Genomic DNA, 22,490 nt, shown 5'->3' on the forward strand with positions numbered 1-22,490 from the left:
ATATGTTACATCTTTCTAGTTCATGTACATAATAACTTTAAGGCAAAGACTGAATGAAGTTTTGCTCATATACTTCTGTGATCTCAAATAATTAAGAGCTGAAAAAATACTCTTGTGGTTTAGAACCTATTTCTATAATAGGAAAAGAAGTTTTTCAAACTACCTGTCACAAAGATGTTTTCTTTAATTTTTTACCATCTCCACTCTCCCAATCTGTTCTTTTTCCATCAGCCATGTTAAATTTCATTGCTATACTATAATTCCTATAAACAAAACAACTGTTAATTTCTATCTATACAAATTAAGCTTTTTTTCTTCAAGCCTGCTCTCCTGGGATGACCAGTGTGGAGCAGTAAAAAGCAATGGCTGCACCCTTGACACAAACAGACCAGTACAACAGTGACTCCTCCTAGTAGGTTTCCCAGCTTTATTAAAAAGGACAAACATTACCAGCAGTAGATATAAAATATATATAGCAAAGGTCTGAGGTGATACTGCTCAGTGTATCCCCTTCCTTCTTCTCCCTGTTCAGAGGTACATCACAGAACTCTCATGGCCTTGGGGGGCGCATGCCAGGTGGAGGGGGTCCTGGGAATAAAGGAAAGAGTTGAAGAGAAAAGCAACACTAAACTGAAAAGACATTTCCCCCATGCTCAAAGTAGCCATAGGACCCCTTTTTGGCACCAAAGAACTTATATGACAACTAGCAGAGCTAGGGAGACACGGAAATGCATCACCCTTCAAACATTATATTACAGCTTCTCAGAGCCCCGTGGCAGATGGGATAACCTCTGCTCACCTCTCATTCCTGGGGGTGGTGGTCTCATGCCTGGGGGGGGCATTCCCATCGGAGCCCCTCGGCCAGGTGGCATTCCCATGGGGGGGCCCATTGGTGGTCTCATGCCTGGAGGAGGTCCCATCATTCCTTTAGCCAGAGAAAAAAACAATCATGTAAATCCAGAAATCCAGCTGAATATTCAAGGCACTAGCTGGGTATCAGGATATCTCCCACAATACCAGATTTTCATCAGATTACCAATTTTGCAACAAAACATGAGCTCTACAGAGTAATTCCTACCTGGAGGAGGGGCTCCTCTGCTCATGGGTGGGGGAGGACCCCCACGCCCTGGTGTGTACTGAGTTGGGGCTCCTGCTATGCTGGCAGTGGCTGCTGCAGCAGCAGCTGCAACTGTTCCACGACCCTGGGGTGTCATCACCTGTAGACAAAACAAATAGACTCAGAAAAAACAGCACCTGCTTTATCATAGTAACTAAAAAGTAACATTGAAATTCCCCTTCAGAAAATTACACCAGTCTTCTCTTAACTTACCAAATAACACTACAACCTGTAATACAATTCAATGGATACCACTTGAATTATGTGTGAAAAGCTGCACTTTTCAACCCTCTTCTCCTGTCATACAGGACAATACCTAGAGAGATCTAATACCAAAAAAAGCCTTGCTAGACTCAAACTTGGTGAAACTAAGATTACAGTTCTTCCACTACACCAATTTCTTGCATCGCGCTGGTACCAAAAAATAAAAGCCACATGGGTCACAGTATCTCACCTGTTGGGATGGTCCTCCCACTCCTCTGACAGGGCCAGCTAATCCTGCAGGAGCTTGTGGCATGGGAGTACCAGCTGGTACTCCCCTCCCTGCTGCTCTCCCAACGCCAGGTCCTCCAGCAGCTCCAGCGAGGGGTACCCGGGCAATTCCAGTCTGAAAACACAACCCCCAAAAAGAAAGATTTATCAGAAGTCCTCAGAGCCTAGAGATGCCCACAGCCTTCCTTTGTCTAACGAAATGTCCAAGCCCACAAAGGAATTAGAGCTTCCTGCAGTGAAGTTTGTTGGACCTAGGCACAACAGCATTTGTAAGTCTACAACAATACAATAGTAGCGCTCCCCTAAGAAGCAAAGAAGCAAATCCATCAGATTTCCCTTCTTTTTTCCTTAGCTCTCTGCTCATTCTTACATCCTTTGGAGGTGGTCCTTCAACCGTCATGGACACCAGGTTTTCCCCTCGCAGCAACACAAGACCAAGGACTCGTTTCTCTTCCCGCTCTGGCTGTTTTGAATTTTTAGGTCTGGGGAGAAAAACAAATGGCAAAACAGAAGGAAAAACAGAATGAATGAATGAATGCTGCTCTTTGAGCTTACAACAGAATATATGACCTCCAGAGATGAGCACGTTTTTATATGCCTCAAACTAAATACACAGAGAAATCTAAATTGCTACAAATGGCATCACATATGTTGGTTATTAGGAAAGAAGTGAAACAAAGGGTCCTATAAGCTTTGGCAGTTTGGGGATTTGACAAAAGAGACTAAACCCATGGCTGTTTTTGCAGGAGCCGCCAGCACACGCTGTCCCACCGCTGTCCCGGCTCTCACCCCGAGCCCCCCACGCTGGGGAGCCGGGCTGGGGGCACCCCCCACCGCTCACTTGATCTTGCGGAACTCGTCGCAGTCGCAGAGGATGAGGTTCATGTGCTTATCGAAGGCCTTGAACGTGCCGATGAAGACGCGGCCATCCTGCAGGATGCACCGCATGCGGTAGTCGATGTGCTGCAGCATCTTGCTGCTCTTTCCCACCGTCTGAAAGAGAGCGCCGCGTTACCCGCGGCCCGGCCCGGCCCGGCCCGGCCCGGCGCGGAGCTCGCTGCACCGCCGGCCCCCCGCCCCGCGGGCCCGCCCGGCTCACCATGGTTGCGGCTTTCGGTGCTCCCCCCGCCGCCGCCGCTGCTCCCGCCGCGCTCCCTCGCTCCCCGCACCCCGCCCGCCCCGGCGGAAGCTGCTACGCGCGGCCTCCGCGACTTCCGCCCGCGCTGCGCGGGCCCCGCCCGTTCCGGCGCGCCGCGGCCGCGCTTCCCGGGGCGGGGCGCGCCCGGGGGCGGGGGCTGCGCAGAGCTCCGCGGCCCCGCGCTCGCTGTCGGGGCGGAGGGAGCCGAGCGCGGCCGCGGCGCCGCCGCAGAGCCCCGCGCCAGCCCGAGCGGCTGCCCTGCATGAGCTCCTGCGCGCCGGGCCCCCGGCGCTCGCAGCCGCTCCCGGAGGCGGGGCACCGTGGGCACGGGGAACTGACGTGAGCCCCGCCGCGGCGGCCCCGGAGGCGAGGAGGGGCGCAGGGACGAGGGACGCTCGGTTAGCGGCATTGGCTCGGCTGCCGAGGGGGTGCGGCGGGGCGGGCGGGTCGGGTGTCCGCGGTGCCCGCGGTCTCCATGGCAGCGCGGCGGGCGCATGACGCGCCCAGGGGCGGTGCCAGCGCCGGCAGCGCCTCGGCGGGGCCGCGGGAGCGCGGAGCGGCCGCGGTGGGGCCGGGGGAGCGCGGGCGAGCGAGGGCGTGGGCAGGGATAGGGATGAGGAGAAGGACGGGGAGCGCTGCCGTCGGCGGAGCGCCTCGGGTCTGCTGCCTCCCTGGGCGGGCCGCGGCGCCGCGCCCACCGCCCTCCCTGCCGGCGGCCCTGGCTCCGGCCTGGCTCCTCCGCCCGCCCCCGGAGCGGAGCAGCTCCCGGTGCCGCGCTCCCGGAGCATCGCCCCCGCTGCCCCGGAGGGGCCGCGCCCGCGCGGGGCAGCCACCGAGAGGGGCGAGGCCGGTGCTCCCTCGGGAGCCGAGGTACAGCGCGGACAGTGCTTAGCAGAAAAATTACTGTTTAATGCCTTTAACTGGGTTTTAAGCCAAGCTTCAGGGGTTGTCGCCTGGCTGGCGGCTTTGAAGTCACTTGACGGATTAAACATAATAAAGCAGTTCTCTTTTTGCTTGTTGCTATCAGTTTCTGTCTTTGCCAAGAGATGGTCTCTGCAGTACTGTGTTGAAATGTGCCCTTAGGTGTAGTGCTTTACAGCCAAGATGCAGCCATGGAAGGCCTTTGGAGGAATGCAGGATGCCAGAGGCAGGGAATCTGAGCCATTTGCTTCTCTGGTTTATCTAGAGAGGGATGTTTCTCATTGCTTGGTGTGTGAGGTAACAAAACTGCATAGCCTTCAGGTTGGACTCAACTAGCTCCTACCCTTTCATGCTACTTGGCCAAGGAATGTCTTCTCTGCCCACCTGTCCCATTAGTCCCTCTGCCAATGTCACTTCCAACTTTAGCTTGGCCAGTTGGTACCATCTGGGGACTTGCTGAGGACTGCTGAGGGTGTTTTGTCGCATCTACAGGTTTCAGAAGCTGCAGCTATTTGCTTGTTGACTGGGGGATTCTACCAGGCAGCTTTTCTTTTTCAGAGAATGTTCTTTCATCCTCCTCATTTTCATTCTGTGTGCAGCACACTTTGTTCTCTATCTGTAATGAAAAGAAGATTGAGTTTGTGAATAGGGAAATTCTGCTTAAAATACTGTAGTTGTTTGAGCTTGCAGCTTCTCAGAAGTCTTTTGAATAGTGCGTTTTTAGTGGCTCTGCTGATTTTTCCTTGCCCTGCAGCTACCCCTGCACCACTGCTTTATATGACAGATCTCACTCTGCAGAAGAAGACCAAATTAATTTTTGATGATTTTAGCTTGGCTTCTGTCTCTCTGTAGAAACTGTGAGAAATTGTTTACACATGGTTGAGAAGAATGTGCTGTGAGAGCATGCACATAAGTGACTGACTGATAAACACAATTACGCAACATCATGGTCTGTACTTCTTCACAAGAGCTTCTCAACAATTTTATCAGCTCTATCACTGTTGCACTGCAAAATATCCATTGTACAACCAAACATCTTGACAACCCTCTTGTCTGCAGATGCACAGTGAAATCTTTTCAAAGCATGCTTTGGCAGACAACCTTATGTTAAGAGGCTGACCTGAAGTACCCTTTGTATTCATGGTCCAGTCATGCTCTTCTGGAAAGCTGCTTCTACTGAACTATCGATCTGTGTTGGTCCTTCAAAGCATTGTTTGACCAAGACTGTTCTAAAAAGTTTCCTACCTTTTTAAATTTTTAATTCCTGCTTCTCTGGGTTCTCCTGAGCCAAGTCACTTTGGTGTTCAGATCTCTGCCTTGGTAGAGATACCTGTGATGTCTGTTCTGTGGTGCTGCTGTGCAAAACCAAAAAAATACCTTGAAGATATTTTTCAGAGTCTTGAATCTCTGATTCTTTCCCTGTGTATTTGCCGTGCCTTGAATACTGATTGGAATAGGGAGCATGGTTGCCAGTCTTTGAGTGGGTGCTCATTTATGGAAGAAATTTGGGGCAGAAATAAGTGTTAAATATCGTGGTGAGCTACTTTGCATTTGTATACAGCTGAGAGCTTTTTTTTGGAGATACCAAAGTAGTACAATACAACTTGGTTCATCCCTGGTTTAGGTGGTGAGGATATCAGAGGAGCTGCAGGTAGAGTGGATGACCTCTTGGTGCTGTATGCCTCTGCAGTACTTTTCTGAGGATGAAACAGGATATTTATTTGGTTATTAAGGACATGATTTAGTGGCTGACTTGGCAGTGTTATGTTTATGGTTGGACTTCACAACCTAAAGGGTATTTTCCAACCTAAATGTTCTATGATTTCTGCAGGATTTCCCCTGTATCAGCATTTCTGTTTTAATGGGCACTTCCCCTCTCTGAATGAGGCGTGTTCTTTGGGTGGGAAAAGACAAGTTAGAGATTTGTAAAGGCTTCTAGAAACAGAAATATGCTTTGTTTTGGCATATAAAGTGCTGTATTTCCTTGTACTTTTCAGTAGCAACTTGCCACTTGCAATACAAATAAAAGACTATGACTGTACTGCAAGAGGCTGAAGGGAAAAGTGGTAATTAGATGCTAACTACTCATGCATAATTACTCATGGGTAAATTAGTTTTAAAAGTTGCAAATTCAGTTCTTAATACTCAGGGACTAATCTTTGAGCCTTGTCTCTTCACTGTGTATTTGTTGTGTCTTGAACATTGAGTAGATTTAGATGTTTTCTGGTTGTGACTTGGCTTGCTCGTGGGAGAGGTAATTACCTGTTCAGTTATTACAGGCTGGGTACTGGGGATGTTGAGGGTGTGCTTCTGCACAGGACTGATGTTTCTCAGGCTTTCAGTTTAGGCCACCATAGCCTTTAATTGCTGGAGAGCAGTGAGTGGAAATCACACACCATTTGGGAGCTGCCTGTCTGTTTCTAGATTTAATAGATGGAAACCTGCAGGTCTGGGGTTGTCATACAAATTGGGCTCTTTGGGGAGTACTGGTTGGATACTGGTAATTGCCCTGATTTGGTGCCCTGAGTCTGCTGCTTTTCTAGGGTCAGTTAATGTCTGCTGCTTATCTGAAAGGCTGGAGATGTTACTTTGAACCTAACTTGACTGGCACTTTTCTGCATGAGGTGTGTTTAGTCTTACAGTCATTTTAATGAGTTTTAAGAAAATACAAGCCACTTGTGGTATTGGTGCTCAAACAGAAAGAGAAGGCCAAGAGAACTGATTTGTAGCCATCTCTGTGAATTGGGATAGGCTTTTCAGAATATAATGAAATTCTGAATCTGGCTTGCCAGATACTTCCCAGTTGGTGGGTGATAGTAGAGTGGACCAAGTCTGGCTGTCATAGGAGTGCAGGAGGTCATGTAGTCAAATTTTTGGGCAAAAACCACTGTGTCTGACAACTGACTGGGACCAAACCCTGAACACAAGCTTATGCTCTGAAAGGCAGATAAAGAAGTGAAAGGTAGACTTCCAGAGCAAATGCTGTTACCTTATTTTCTGTGATGGATGCTCATGTTTTGGATTTATGCTATTACAGGAAGGGAATAGGATAAAGCTAGCTTTGCCTAAGAGCTTGTTTGGGTACCCTGAGTGGATCAGGTTATCTAAGAAATTTGGATGGGGATGAGTAAACCCCAGCCTGTGGGAGGGAGGCTACCTGGACAGTCTGTTCCTGCTCTCACCTACAGACAGCAGCTGAGCTTAGGGAGCTGCTACTGTAGTAGTCCTGCAGCCTGAGCTCCCAGTACAGACAGTGGGTGGTAGATGGGGCTTTGCTGATCAGTGACTCTCCTTCTTGTGAGTGCCCCAACAAGCTCTCAGCAGTATTTCTCAGGTGATGAAGCTGGGCATGCAATTTCACAACATGCTGTTTGTGTGAGGCCTTGATCTCTGCTAATACTGGGTGTTTTGTCCCTGTCAGGCCCAGAAAACCGTAAGGCTTTTCTGGTGTTTCAAAGGTTTTCTTAGGTGTTTCAAAGCTTGGTGTAGATCCAGTGTAGCAAGTGAAACAGTTTTCAGAGAAGATGCTCACTGTCCTTTCTCTTAACAGGTGTGGAGGTGTATGCTGTTGTAAGGGCACCTGGAGGAGTCTGGAGCAATGCCACCACCTTCAGACATTGTGAAAGTGGCTGTTGAGTGGCCAGGTGCCAATGCCCAGCTGCTGGAAATAGATCAGGTGAGACCTGGTAACCAGATGGGGGAGGAAAAGCACCCCAGCATTGATACTAGAATGTGGGAAGCATAGAAATGGGCAGTATTCCTTTCTGATTGAGAGGAACACGGCTACTGAGGACTCTCTTTCTGTTCTAGAAAAGGCCTCTTGCATCCATCATCAAGGAGGTCTGTGATGGGTGAGTAGTTCTCTGGGAATCCTTGTGGAGAAAGTCTGTCCTGCTGACAAATCTTGCTGGGTTACTGTGGAAGTCTGCTGCTTGTTAATGTGCTGCTAGCACAGTCCATGCTGCCTGCTGCTGGTTTTGGTCATGGAATAGGCTGGGGTTTAAATTGTGAAGAAAAGGCTCTGCTGGAAAATCGGGGCCTTCCATTTTTATTCCAATTCTAAGTGTGTGCATTTGTATGCCTTAGGGTCAGTTTCTCTGAGGATTGGCCCATCCTGCTGTTCTTGAAGTGCAGGCCTGTTCAGGTGCTCCACAGAGTTGATTTAGAGTAGGCTTAAGTCCCACATTGTCCTCAAGAGGAGTTTTCTCCCCTCTTTGGGAGACCTAATTTCCCCTTCTAAAGCTTTGCTTGAAAGTTCTTTTGCAACTTCCTGGGTTCAAGCTCCATTTCCTAATTGACAGCCAGAAGAAAGAGGACAGAGGTGCTTAATGTATCCTTCTTCTTCCTTCCAGGTGGTCTTTGCCAAACCCAGAGTACTACACACTGCGTTATGCTGATGGTCCTCAGCTGTACATCACAGAGCAGGTCAGTGTGAGAGGCAGCAGTTTGCTGATACCCTGGGTGAGAGTCCAAAATGTCTTGGACTACAGTCATGGAACAATACTGGCACTAACCCTTGAGGAGCAGCATCTCTGCTGTCAGAGACATTCAGACTCAAATGGTGCCATTCAACAGAGGAGCTTTGCTCTGCTCCCTTTGCATGCCTGTAGGTGTGGGGACTCAGGCACTCAAATTCAGTACCCTCAGCAGGGTTGTGTGACATTACTGTGCATACAGATGTGCACTGGAGATCCAGCTGGGTTATTTCCCCCCACACTTTTCCGCAGTTTAAGTTTGGGTTTTCTTTCCAGACTCGCTGTGACATCAAGAATGGAACTATCCTACAGCTGGCAGTCTCCCCGGTAAATGCTTCCTCACCTCCCTGTTTCTCAGTAACTCTCCATGGTGGTGAGCTGTTTCTTACCTCTTGGCTTTTCTTTCTCCTTCTCCCCCAATTGCAGGGGGGGTACCTTTGTTGTGGGCCCTTCCATGCAGTGAGGCACGCACTCTTTGTTTTCCATCCTGCCTGTGGTGTATATCTTTCCTTTGGATGCTCTGCCCTTTTATAGGACTTCCTGTCCATAAATCCAGTCTGCAGTTTTAATGCATCTCCTGGATTAGGATGCAGTGAGACACCTGACAAATTCATGCTCAATATGAGTGCACATAGCATGGTCAGTTAGAAAGCAACAGTTCCAGTGACTGAATGATAAAAATTTAAATAGAGACGCATTTGATGAAGAGGAGGTTGTTCTTGCTGAATTATTGCTATTGTGCCCTCAAAAGTCATCTTTTGCAGCTTTCTTTTTATTTAAATTCTTAAACCTTTTTTTGTGCAAGTGTCTTGGCATAGAGCTGAGGGTGAGTAGGACTGGGAGAAGATACTTGGGCAGAAGGGAATTAAGAGGATATCAGTGATCTGTGTCTGAGAAATCTTACAGAATGTCTTGTGAATGCACAAAATGAGATCATGCTTCTCTTTGAATCTATGAGACTTTTTATCAATATTGTATTTCTTTAATGGTGTTGCTCCATATTTCTATACCCACCTCCACTCACCTCAGCGAGGAGAAAAACAGGCATTTGCTCTAACATGCAAAACAGCATTTTACTCACCTCCTGCTTGGCTGTAACTGTTGCTGAGAGAAGCCTTTTTTTAGTCTGTCTTAGACTTGCTGACTGCAGCTACTGAATGTGACTTTGCTGCTATCTCTACCCTGGCTCTGCTCTCCCTGCCCACCCATGGGCTTCTGACAGAATGCTGATGCTGGCAGGACTCAGCCTGCAGGTGCCTGGTCTGTAACTGGCACCATCCCTCTTTCCTGCCAGTCCAGGGCAGCTCGCCAGCTGATGGAGAGGATCCAGTCACACAGCATGGAAGCCCGGCTGGATGCCATGAAGGAACTGGCAAAACTTTCAGCAGATGTCACCTTTGCCACAGAGTTCATCAACATGGAAGGGATTACAGTGCTGACGCGGCTTGTGGAGAGTGGGACCAAGCTTCTATCCCAGTAAGTTTCCTTTATTCTAGGACTCTGGGAGAAGGCCTCAAATAAGGGACTTATTTTGCTTGCTGAAGTGGCATTAAGCAACTAACCTTATAGCAAATACTGGTCTGTGGAGACAAAGTCTTTCCAGTCATTGCTAAACCTCACGAGGCAGAAGAGGAGACAGTCATGATTGGCTCTGGAGGTTTTCTCAAGCACAGTCACAGTGAACTATGGTACAAATAATTCAGGTGGATTTTCTGTTGCAGTTGTTATATTGCATTGAAAGTAGTTTTAAAGTCTTGATGACTTACTGTAATAACATTTATAGTTCTTCTTATATATTAGCAGCTAATACATTTTTGGCGCTTTTTGCAATCTTTCCCTCAGTCTCTTTTATCTTTCTGTCTTGTGGTTATGTATTAAATTTTCCACAATTCATGCTGTGCCTTCATTTTATTTCAAGTCAGGTCCCAATATTTAGAGGACAATTAACTTCCCTTAGTTATTTTTTCTGATGTGAAAATGTGTTTGCTCCTTTGAGTAGCCAAGTACTGATCCTGGTGATTGTGAGTCTCTGGTGGCAGGACTAGGGACTTACTGCTGCTAATTTTAATTTGTGCTTGTAACCAGGAAAAATAAAATATCTTTCTACAAAACAGTAAAATTATCTGCGTGAATGCATGCACTTTATTGCTCCCCCAGGTGCCAAACTGTGTTATTAGGAGAATGTGGTGACATTTTTCTCTCATCCAGCTTGAACAGGCTTTTTTTCTTGCCAACAGATCTTTTATAACTGAATTCTTCAATTTCTCAGTTATAGTGAGATGTTGGCTTTCACCCTGACTGCCTTCTTGGAGCTCATGGACCACGGTATTGTCTCCTGGGACATGGTCTCCATAACCTTCATCAAACAGGTGAGTTTGGGTGGAGGGGGTTGCCTGGATATTATTTCTTTTCATGCTTTAGTGCATCTTCCAGGAAGGCCAAAAGACTCTGAGAAGCTGAGTACTGTCTGAGAGCACAGTGCACCCCCCCTTCTGATCCCTGGCTCACTCAGCACAAGGTGTCCTGGCTGGCAGCAGCTGACCTGCTGCTTGATGTCTTTTCAGATTGCAGGGTACGTGAGTCAGCCCATGGTGGACGTGTCCATCCTGCAGCGCTCCCTGGCCATCCTGGAGAGCATGGTGCTCAACAGCCAGACTCTGTACCAGAAGATTGCAGAGGAGATCACTGTGGGGCAGCTCATTTCCCACCTGCAAGTGTGAGTGTCCACCCAGCAGTGGTGGGATTTATACCAATTTTATGATTATTCGTTTATTTAAAAATACATCCTCTTACATTTGGAACACTTAAAGATTATATTTTTTTTAAGCATTACCAATATGACAACTTACTTGAACTTTTAAGATTGCTAATGGATTTTTTTAAAAAGTAGATCCTAGAAAAATATGTTCTGTGTTCTGGAAGAACTTGGGCACATGAGTGTTGAACAAAGATATTTAGCTTTAAATAACTGTCCAAGTGCGTTCAGTGCTAAGACCAAACCTGCGTTTCACTAGAACAACTTTCCAAAGGTTTTGCATCCAGCTGTCTGTCACTTTTACCCCTCTTTAAATTGTCTCCACTAGAATCTAAGAGCTCATCATCTTCTGGGTTTTGTCCTGCATACTAAGGAAGAAAACAATTGCTTTTCTTGCTTGAAGGGATTAAAAATTCCCTTCATTTCCTTCCTCTCTTTCCAAACAAACTGGCAAATTAATATCTGTCTCTTAGGGCTGTTTGTCTAGGTCAATTCTACTCTTCATTATAAAAAAGCTGCATGTAGTTGTTAGAGCTTTGCACAGGTTAGGTTTTTTCTCAAGCCTTTTAATTCTGAACGTATGGAAAAGCACTCTTTGTGGATGTGATTGATGCTCTTTAATCAGTGAACAGTAGTTTAACCAAATTATACTGCAAACAAAGTAGTGCATCAATGTCACTGTGTGCTTGGAATGCTTATACATTTGAATTTGGTTAACAGAAAAGCTAAACAAGTTCTCCTGAACACTCCAGCATCTTTATTCTGCAAAGAATATATGTTCTTTCAGCTTCATGATTTCTGGTTTAGTCAAACACAGATTTGCTCCTAACATTGAACACACTTGTGCAGATTTTTAAGCAAATTATCTTTGTTCAAGACATCAACTTGTGTGCTTAAGTGCTTCCAGAACACAAATGGTCACTTAAGAAAGCATTCATGCAGGGAATATTTTGGAAAGGGAGGTGGAGGGTGAGTCAGGCTTTGCTGGTGGTTTTCTTGGCAAGGCCATCAGGAGGGAACAGTTCATAACAGAGGATATGTTCTGGAAGAACATGACCATGGAAACAAGTCCAAAGGAGATGAGTTAGAAGAGGAGAAACTAACCTAAAAATTGTTCTGCTTTGTCAAAAAAAGCAAGCAGTGTGGTGAAAAGAGCAAGAAACCCTGAAAAGGAGAGGAAAAGTGAATGACAGACTTCAGAGACCTGTGCAGCTCGGAGGCCCAAGGAAAACCTAGGATGGTGCATGGAGATTTGCATGTTTGAAGTACAGCAGATTGACCAAAATGAAAAAGATTTGGAAGGGAGCAATAGAAGAAAGAATATGGTTGTTATCCAAACATATGTCAAAGTGAGGAAAATAGGTATTTAAGCTAAAAGAAGTATTGGCTTTAGATCTTTTATAAAAAGATCTTTTATTTCTACATGCATAGTTAAATAAATAAAAAATATGTTTAAAAAAGTATATTCATGCACACATATTCATTTAGGTGATACAGTGGACTTCTGTTCATGAGAAGAGCTTGATGCAGGAGTGCACTGGGTCAGGCTGAGATGGAGTTCACTTCCCCAGGGCAGCCCTCACAGAGCTGTGCTGTGCTCTGAGAGCTGAAAAGGTGTTGATAAAGAACTCAATGTTCTGGCTGCTGCTGAGCAGTGCTCCAGCATCAGAACTCTCTCTCCAATGTTTCCTCCCCTCATCCACTACCCTTGGGGCTGGGCAAGGTCTTGGGAGGGGCAGCTGACCCAAACTGACCATATGACATCTGCTCAACAGTAAAAGCTAAGAGAAGGGAGGGATGAGGGTTGTCTGCTATGACATTTGTCTTCCAAAGCAACTGAAGTCTGTGCTGAAGCCCTGCTTCCCAGGAAGTGGGTGGACATCACCTGCTAAAGGGAAGTAGAGAATAAATCTTTTGTTTTCCTTTGCTTCCATGCACAGCCTTTTTGCTTATGCTTTATTAAGCTGCCTTTATATCAAGTTTTTCCCATCCTGTTTTCTCCCCTGCCTTGTCCTGCTGAGGGAGGGAGGGATAGAGTGGCTTGGCAACCAAAGTCTACCCCCCCAGGAAGAGTTGTAGTATTGCAGGAAACAAACTTGCATTTGACAGAATATCAGGAGGAGGACAGAAGAATATCATTGGCATTTAGAAGCTTCGTTTTGTGCTGTTTTGAACATGGCAAGTGTAACCACATGCTCTGTGTAAGCTAGGAAGGGGCTAAGCACCTGAAAAAGTTCTGCAGTGAAGCATTTAGTTCCATTGGCTTTTGATGGCTTCCATTGGCATAGGGGAGAAAAATAACTTGCTCCATACCAGTTTCAGGCTGTATCCATGTAGCAGACTGTACCATAACCAGATTTTACAGAGATAGTTGCAGCATTGGAAATAAACTGTGCTGGTACTGGGCTGCAGTCTGTTCTATCTACTGGATAATGGACCTATCAGTCAGAAATCTGTTAGGTTTTTGCAAATCTTTTGAAGAGTTGGACATCATAAGCATAGGTTCCATGAGTCCTGCTTATCTGTTGAAAATGCAAGACAGCTGTAGTCAGTGTTCTCATGGTGCAGGTAAAACAACAAGCTGTAATGTTCTGTACTACCTGTTGCCTTAAAAGCCTCCCTTTTTTCTTTCTGCAGCTCTAACCAAGAGATTCAGACATATGCCATTGCCTTGATCAATGCCCTCTTCCTGAAGGCACCTGAGGACAAGAGACAGGTTTGTTCTTGCCTTTTGACTTTAAACCTGAGTGATGGTTGCTTCCTGGCTGTTTATGCCTCAGAAATCATATTGTCTGGGCAAGGTAGACCTCAGACCTTGCCAAGAACTTAAGTGGCTGTTTCAGTATGGCAACAGAGGAGAAAAAGTACCATCCCATTAATAATGTGTCCTGGAGCACACATCTATATTTAGGACATGCTCAGAAAGGATTCTGAAAGACCTTCAGAGACAGGAAGTAATCCTGCAGACAGCATGGGAAGTTTTTTTAAGTTAATTGTGTATGGGAGAGGTAGGCTGGCTAGACTCCTTGGGGCTGTATGTACTTAATAAAGAAACACCCACCTCCCTCTCCCCCAAAAAGTGACCTTTCTTAAGTCATAGAGGGATATTCCTGCTGGCAAACATGAGAAATGAAACACTGCCCTGCTCTGAGGAAACTCCCAAGATCTCAGCTACCTGCAAGACGTGCATATGTGTGTATTGTGTAGCTTTGCTGTGTTAAGCCTTTCTTCTCTAGTGCCCTGTTTGTGCCTTATTCCTGGACTCCAAGCTAAATCCTGTCTGCTTCTCTTTGTGCCTTTTTTTGCTTTCTGCCAGCAGGACAAGCTGCTTAACCCACTAGACCTGCCCATCACTGTAAGTAACTCAAGCCTGGGGGCTGGTCATGTAGGGGACCTGTAGGCATGTTAGCTTTTCTCTAGCTGTGCCTCCTTGTGTCCCAGGGATGATGCCCACAGCCTCAGAGAGTGGATGAACCTAGGGAGAAGGGCGGGAGGACTCCTGGGGATGCACTCAGACTGTGGAGGGGAGAAGGATCAGTAGCAGGAGAAACCCTGAATGGCACACAAGGTCATACAGATGGTCATAAAAGGAAACTGATACTGCAGGACTGATCAGGTGAACCAACTGTAAAACTGGAACAAGGCCTTTAGCAATCTGAATCTCCTTAAACTTACTGCAGCATGAGTTTATAGCCCAAATCTCACTTGTGTTAATGACAGATTCATATCCAGCTGCATCCTTCTAAAGATAGAGCTGTGAAGAGCAGTCATGAAACTTGATGCTGACTGAGGGCTAGAGCATAAATTCTGCCTAATTTGTGACTTCTCCCTTATGGTAATTGTAGTGTAAGAATGTTTTTTTGCCCTGTGCTAACTCCAAGGAAATCACCATTCTTGTTAATAGCTTGATTTGGAACCTTCTGTATTGAGATACTGGTAGGTTTTTTGGTTTTCTGCATGGCACAGAGAATGTTCCACTTTTTTTCAAGGATGCAGCACCTTCAGAATGGAAACTGCCATCTCAATAAATGTTACATAATTTCTAAAATTAATGGATATGCTTAATACATGAAAATAAGAAAAATCATATTCCTCTGTTGGTAATTCAGCAAAGACAGTAGACTTCATAGCAAACAAAATTCCAAGGGATTTTTCATGTTTTTCCCCTCCCTTGAATACAGTCCAAATAACCACAAAGAGCCATGGAGTTGTCTAAGGGATTTGGAGTGTCTTCCATATGAATAGAGCCTGAGAGATTTGGGACTGCTCAGCCTTAAGAAGAGAAGACTCAGGGAGGTCTTACGTGTTTAAATATCTGATGGAAGGGAATAAAAAAGAGGGAGCCTGACTCCTCTCAGTTGTGCCTACTGACAGCACAAGAGGCAGTGGGCCCTGCTTAAAACCCAGGAAATTCCACATGAAACGTGCACACCCACACGACATAAATATGAGAATGGTCAAACACTGGAACAGGTTACCCAGAGAGATTGAGTCTCCATCAATGGAGATACTAAAAACCTGACTGGACACAGTCCTGGGTAACCAAATCAGTCTGATATTGCTTGAACCAGTAGAGTTGGACTCTACTGGTCAAGACATCTAGAGTGTAGAGTCAAGACATCCCTTTCAGCATAAATCATTCTGTGTTTCTATGACCATCAAGCAGCAGAGTGGGCCTTACTGGACTCTCAGCAGAGCATAGATCCCTTAGCAGTGGTTTGACTGTATGTGTGCTCATGCTTCTTTTGCTGTTTAGAATTGTTTGATTGTCTTTGTCCTTCCCACTTTTTATCTGCTTCAGTCACCTGTTAACTCCATCCCACGTACAATCTAATTCCTTCAGAGAAAGGATTCTTTGTGTCACATGCATGAGCAAATCCTAACAACAGAGCCTTGTCCTATTCTCAGTACTACATCTCACAAATAGTAGTAGAAAATAATGACTCAGAGGGCAGCGTGTTCTCTCTGAAAGCACCTCCTACTTCATCTAGAGGCTCCTTAGATACCTTCCACTCAAGCACTGACTCACTTTGGTTGTAAGATGAGTGCTGCTGAACTTGCAGCCATTACGTCTTGGCTGTCAGTCATTCTCTTGGTTCAGGAGGTTTCTGTCTAGATCAAAAGTGGTAATAGGAACTCTGAACAAGGTTAATGCACACATTTTACCAGACTTCTTGCTCTGTCAAGAGTGATGTTGATATGAGCAGCTGGAAAGTCTTGGATTACTCAGAATGTACAGCTGATTGAGTGCAATTGTCTGAGACTCCACATCTGCTCCCAATTCTCAATCTGCACTGCACAGGAATGTGAAGAGAGATCTCAGACTGTCAGTTCTTTTGGACTTCTTCCAGATGATAAAATGCCCAACGCATTTTTCTTACCCAAAAGATTTTGCTTATGGCAGCAAATTAATGCTATTCACCTTGACATTAGCACTTGTGCCATTCTTCTAGCAGGGGTGATGAGGTCACTGGTATGTTACAAAGTGCGTCTTCACAATTCACAGAGAAAGTACAGGTTAGGTTTTTGCAGATGCATGTGTAACTGTTGCTGGAACTGAAGACATCTTGCATCTGCTGTGACTGTTTGTCATCATGACTTGATGTTTGGGAAGCCCTCCTCATCTAGAGAAGGAAGCCATGCAGTCAAGAGGGAAACTGGAAGCTTTCCTCTAAGCATGAAAATTATTAGCCTGTATTTTTGTAAATTGAAATACTTCTGCAAATTGTCCTCAAGCTGATTTGTGATCATCTCTTTAGAAACTGGACAAAGGAAATAAATTTCAGAGGGAGAGTTTTTGAGAGGGAGGAGACCTGAGTCCTGCATCCCATAGCTCTTGTTATCTTGGGTGTTTACCTTGGTATAAGAAGCTGTGAAATGCTAATTGGAGGAAGCTCCTGTGGATGGCAGATTTTTCCTGGGCAATGCACAATATGCTCCCTGCTGCCATATCTCCTAATAGTGAAGTACCATTTGATGTCCAGCATTAAGCTAAATTTGCTTCTGTGCTTTGACTCTGCTAGTGGCTTTCTCCACACTAGTGATGTTCTGTAGTGAAGCCATCTATGAGTTGTGGTGAGATGCTATGCTAAATTGATGGTCTGTAGAAAAGCACTTTGTTGTGTGCCAGTGCTATCTCCAATTCATAGGCTTCTTCCATTTTCTCCTTTCTGCACAGTGTGGGCTTTTTGTTTATATTTCACTCATGTTATTTCGTCTTTAAATTCCACAACAGGAAATGGCTAATGCATTTGCCCAGAAGCACCTGAGGTCTATAATCCTAAACGTAAGTATATCTGGAATGACAAAGTGCTTCCTAATGTCCTCTCAATGGAGGTTTCACTTACGCATAGTGTAAATTCTACTGCCCTCAGGGCACTTGCAGAAAAGTGACTCTTTCAAAGGTAAAACTTATTCAAAAGGGAGTTACCAGGATGCTGCTTTCTGCTCTTGCCGAGCATTATAATTATGCTTCTGGTGGAATATGAAGGTTAAACAACTGAATTTTCATATAGAGAGATGCACGGGGGCAGTCTGGCATATGCCTAGGGCTAATACCTCAGCTTTTATTTGCATTCTCTTAATTTCTACCCTCTCCTTTATTTTGCAGCATGTGATCAGAGGAAACCGCCCCATTAAAACAGAAATGGCACATCAGCTCTACGTCCTGCAGGTCCTGACCTTTAATCTCCTGGAAGAGAGAATGATGACCAAGATGGATCCCAATGATCAGGTCACTATTAGAGCTGACTAAGATCTCATAGAATAGCATGTACAAGGGGCCGTATTCCTGAGCTCCCTAGTGCTATGGAATTTGCAGTGGATGGTACATAAAGTTTCAGACTTGCCCTTCACATTGTCAACCTTGAGATTAGGGTATGCTCATGACCATCCTACTGCATTCTGTGGGACTTTGAGATGTAAGTGGGCACTGGAAGTCATATACTCCTTTCTTTACCAGTGTGATGCCAGCTGTCAAACTGGTTATTTACCTCTATGGCAGGCACATCATTTTATCCATTTGCTTGCAGTGTAGGAGGAAAACTGGGCATTTTTAAGGTGTCTGTTACTCTGCTGTATTACAGTTTTTAAGAAGTGCCACAGTATTACCTGAATGCCTAGAAATTGCCTGTAACTAAACTTGCAGTTAAAGAAAAATGCAAACAAATATTTCGAATTACCCACTGTACTGAAGCTTGCCATTTTGAAATGGGTTGCCTCTGTGCATAGTGTTAATGACCTTTGGCATCTGTGTTCATTGTGTGGAAATACTGTAGTGATTGATCACATCACCATTTCCCTGCCTTCTGTCCTTCAGGCACAGAGAGACATCATATTTGAGTTGAGAAGAATTGCATTTGATGCAGAGTCTGACAGCAACACCGTCCCTGGCAGCGGAACAGAGAAACGCAAAGCCATGTACACCAAGGACTACAAGATGCTGGGATTCACTGTATGCATCTCGACTGTAAACCTTGTCAAGGCAATCTGAGCAATCTCCATAGGAGCTGTGGGGAAATAAGGAACAGAAATAGCTGTTTCCTTTACCTTACTTTGGTATCTGAGTTCAGAGATTCAATTACATTCACACTCCTGGGGAAGATCGTTATGAACTTGTTGATGGGTTAAATGCAAGGGTTCATTAGGCATTCTCTGGAGGTATTTCCTTACCGTATGCACCTGTGCTATGAAGAACTTGGAACCAGCCTCTCCTCTAGAAAGTTCAGATAGCATTGTCAGCAGGTCTTCAGGGTTACCTCTTGGATAGATGTGAGGGAGTGCTTGATGGACAGGTGGTTTAAAATTCATTTGGAAAAGGTTCTCACACAATTCCTTTGAGCTAATTCATTTGGGTTCTTTCTACACACTCTTTTCACAGAATCACATCAATCCAGCTATGGATTTTACACAGACTCCTCCTGGGATGCTGGCATTGGACAACATGCTTTACTTGGCCAAATTTCATCAGGATACCTATATCAGGGTATGTGAAGCTGCTGATTTTTACAGATGCCAACACCTTAGCAGCTCTTCTTAGTGTGTGTGGCATCCTGTTCTTGTAGATTGTTCTGGAGAACAGCAGCCGAGAAGATAAACATGAGTGTCCCTTTGGGCGCAGTGCCATTGAGCTCACCAGGATGCTTTGTGAGATCCTGCAAGTTGGGGAACTCCGTAAGTGCCATTTATTACCCAGCTTTGCAGGCTGCTGGGCTGATGCTTCTAGAAACTGATATTCACAAGCATTTGTACCTTGATCTCACTTCTGCCATGTAAGGAAAGGGCAAGCTTGGAGTTAGCACAGTTGATGTCTGAGTGATAATACCATTATCAAAATAAAGTAATTTTGGTGTGTGCACTCTGGTTCTCCTGAAAAACTGATACAAGCAGAAAGCTTCAACTTCCCAGAGCTTCAGGAGGGCGCTGTATAAAAAAAATAGTCTTGAAACCATCATGAACTTGGGAAAAGTTTGTTAGCTCTGACAGTTTCAAAACAGCATTGTGAGAAAATTAACCACTGTAAGAAGTTCCACCAGAGGAAGGTGGGAAACACTGCAAGCAGTTATTTTAGGGGACCAGGATGAAAGGGGCATGAGTCATAGAGGTTTGCATGGCGAAGTGTGGGGAGAATTGCTGTTGTCAATAAACTATAGGGTGACAAAGTATTGAACTGTCTTAATCTCTTGGAGTAAGTACTGTTGCACACCATCAGTTGTCTGTCACTGTAGTGGACTTTAGTTACTCCTAGTACTTTTTGTCCAATATGCTCACATGGCTGTGGTTTGTTTCTTTCTGAAGCCAACGAAGGCCGGAATGACTATCACCCCATGTTTTTCACCCATGACCGTGCATTTGAGGAGCTGTTTGCCATCTGTATCCAGCTGTTGAACAAGACCTGGAAAGAAATGAGGGCGACAGCAGAAGATTTTAATAAGGTCAGGGTGGAGAAGAGATATTTTTATAAAATCTTTTGCTGATCAGCACATGTTCACTCAGCCTGTACATTTGGTTAAGGAGTAGGGCGCAGAAGCCTGATACTCCTGGCCCTGGTTATACCATGTCAGTTCTTTGCTGCCACTGGGCTGTGCCCTGATACCCTGCTGCCAACAAGAAAGTGACTTGTTTTTCTTCCTGTCCCACCTCTTTAGGTTATGCAGGTTGTTAGGGAACAGATCACAAGGGCTCTGCCCTCGAAACCAAACTCCTTGGACCAGTTCAAGAGCAAACTGCGCAGCCTGAGCTATTCTGAGATTCTGCGGCTACGCCAGTCTGAGAGAATGAGCCAAGATGACTTCCAGTCTCCACCTATTGTGTACGTGCCTAACAAAAACAGTTGCCTTCTATCCATGCCATTATCTCCATTTTCTGCTTACTCTTCTATATTTGATTGCCAGGGAGCTGAGAGAGAAAATCCAGCCTGAGATCTTGGAACTGATAAAGCAGCAGCGCCTGAACAGGCTTTGTGAGGGAAGTAGCTTTAGGAAAATTGGAAATCGCAGAAGACAAGGTAAGGTGACAGTGTCTACTGTATTTTTTCATGTGAAGAGCTGTAGCAAATAAGATCTAATTAATTAATCTGTCAGCAGGCATGTTGCCAGAAAGAAAAGCTGGTTACTTGGCTGTCCATTTCAGCTAGTAGTTTGGAATGGCCCAAAGTGCATTTCTAAGAATACAGCTATCCCCTCATGAATAAGAAGCTGTGCTGAGGAACTGGGCGAGCAGATGGATTGGGTGGAGAGGCTGTAACATAGTGGCTGTGAGACCTTATGTGAATGATCTTGCTCAGCTTACTCTACTTGTGTGTGTTCCAGAAAGATTCTGGTATTGTCGCCTGGCTCTGAATCACAAGGTGCTACATTATGGAGACCTGGAAGATAATGCCCAGGGGGAAGTGACCTTTGAATCTTTACAAGAAAAAAGTAAGTCCTGATTACAGGCTGTGCACTCTTCTGTGCTCTGCTGTCTAGAGGCTGAATATAATCCTAGATAAAGATGAAAGACACAAGGCTGAAGCCTTGACTAAGGGGATACCAACTTTTGGTCCTTGCCCAAATTCTTCAAAACTTGGAATTACTTGATAGTTCTTTTTTAAAAGCCAGCTGCAGGGATGTCTCACGGGCAATGTGTTTTGAAAAACTGCACTAACGAGCTAAAAAACCAAACAGTGTTCAGTTGCAAAGACAAAAAAAAGTTATGTATTTTTCTGGTTAGAATTGCCTGTTTGGGAGTTTTACTTTTTCCTTGTTAGTTCCAGTTGCAGACATCAAAGCCATTGTCACAGGGAAGGATTGTCCACACATGAAGGAGAAAAGTGCACTGAAACAGAATAAGGCAAGTGCTCCCTTTTCACAGTCATTAATATCTAATGCTGTAGTGTTTGAGATTGGAAACGAACAACAGGAGTGAATGATCTCCCCCACTGCAGGTGTGTTGTGTATAACCCCATCTCCTGTCTGAGCCCTTTCCTCGTGTTCCTTTGTGACTGTGAGCTGTAAGCATGATCGTGCTGTAGTCTCTTCAGAATTGCTCACCATACCAGTATGAGAGAGTGTACTGAGCTGCAGCAAGGCAGCTCTCTTGGGGTGGCAGACAGAAGGTGCTGTAATGTTCTGTTCAGTTGGTGAGTGAAAGATTCTTCTCCATTTAGGAAGTGTTAGAATTGGCCTTCTCCATATTGTACGATCCCGATGAGACCTTGAACTTCATTGCACCTAATAAATATGAGGTAAGAAGCGTAGTGGTTAAGCAGTAGAATATATAGCAATTAACTTCAGAGGTTAAGAAGGATCAGTTGCTTCTCATTAGAGACTCGAGCAGGCTGTCACTCACCAGGTTCATTCCTAGAATATGTTGCTGATGCTTAGTATGAACCATCTTTTTTTTCCCCTTAGTTATCCATTTCATTTAAAAAGAAAAAAAAATCCCACACTAATTTCCCCTAGTCTGGACTGCTACTTTTTTTCCTCCTATGATGCCTAGAATAGGTTTACTTTTTTCATTTGTTATGCCACAGTAGAAACTCTTGTCCTTCTAGTACAACCATGGGCTCACACTTTCCTCTAGGCTTTTAACATCTATTGGAAGTGGGCACTGTGTTAGAGCTGGGGGTGGGATTTTTTTCTCTATATATTAACTCACTCCAGCGTTTCCTGTCTTGAAGTTCTCCAATTTTTGCATGGACAGAAAGATTCGACATAAGGTATCATTTATGCCTGAGTCGTGAATGACCCCTTCTTTTCCACAGTACTGTATCTGGATTGATGGGCTTAATGCTCTCTTGGGGAAGGACATGTCCAGTGAGCTGACCAAGAGTGACCTGGACACGCTGCTGAGCATGGAAATGAAGCTGAGGCTCCTGGACTTGGAGAACATCCAGATCCCCGAAGCGCCGCCGCCGATCCCCAAGGAGCCGAGCAGCTACGACTTCGTGTACCACTACGGCTGAGGGCCCCGCGCTGCCGCCGGCGCCCGCACCGAGCCCGCCGGGCCGTGCGGCCGGGGCCGCCGCTTGCTGCCGTGCCGCGGGCTCGGGCCGGGGGCCCCGGCGCCGCCCGCCTTTTGTATCGGTTCCAATAATAACCAGTAGCGCTCCTC

The 22,490-nt window shown here is 45.5% G+C and overlaps 2 protein-coding genes across 6 annotated transcripts; one reads left to right on the forward strand and one right to left on the reverse strand.

Moving 5' to 3' along the window:
• Nucleotides 1-404: 404 nt before the first annotated feature.
• SNRPB (small nuclear ribonucleoprotein polypeptides B and B1) lies at nt 405-2,804 on the reverse strand. Its single transcript, XM_053992887.1, has 7 exons — nt 2,709-2,804; nt 2,451-2,602; nt 1,980-2,091; nt 1,572-1,724; nt 1,079-1,217; nt 800-925; nt 405-588 (listed from the first exon to the last, which is right to left on the reverse strand). Exons 1-7 carry the CDS (start codon nt 2,709-2,711, stop codon nt 551-553), a joined length of 723 nt encoding a protein of 240 aa, XP_053848862.1. The 5' UTR covers nt 2,712-2,804; the 3' UTR covers nt 405-550.
• Nucleotides 2,805-2,924: 120 nt separating this feature from the next.
• On the forward strand, nt 2,925-22,490 carry ELMO2 (engulfment and cell motility 2). 5 transcript variants are annotated; one of them, XM_053993073.1, is made up of 22 exons: nt 2,925-3,145; nt 7,219-7,344; nt 7,479-7,519; nt 8,021-8,093; nt 8,420-8,470; nt 9,438-9,619; nt 10,413-10,512; nt 10,708-10,859; nt 13,536-13,614; nt 14,215-14,253; nt 17,134-17,184; nt 17,509-17,631; nt 18,217-18,351; nt 18,778-18,882; nt 18,962-19,070; nt 19,695-19,831; nt 20,045-20,208; nt 20,291-20,403; nt 20,708-20,815; nt 21,145-21,231; nt 21,548-21,621; nt 22,141-22,490. In XM_053993073.1, exons 2-22 carry the CDS (start codon nt 7,267-7,269, stop codon nt 22,339-22,341), a joined length of 2,202 nt encoding a protein of 733 aa, XP_053849048.1. In that variant the 5' UTR covers nt 2,925-3,145; nt 7,219-7,266; the 3' UTR covers nt 22,342-22,490. The 5 variants fall into 5 exon arrangements, with proteins under 5 accessions (XP_053849048.1, XP_053849051.1, XP_053849049.1 ...); XM_053993076.1 differs by having other exon boundaries at nt 14,218-14,253; XM_053993074.1 differs by having other exon boundaries at nt 2,925-3,113.

Source organism: Vidua macroura, chromosome 17, assembly GCF_024509145.1.
Source record: "Vidua macroura isolate BioBank_ID:100142 chromosome 17, ASM2450914v1, whole genome shotgun sequence".
In the NCBI taxonomy this organism is placed as follows: domain Eukaryota; kingdom Metazoa; phylum Chordata; class Aves; order Passeriformes; family Viduidae; genus Vidua; species Vidua macroura.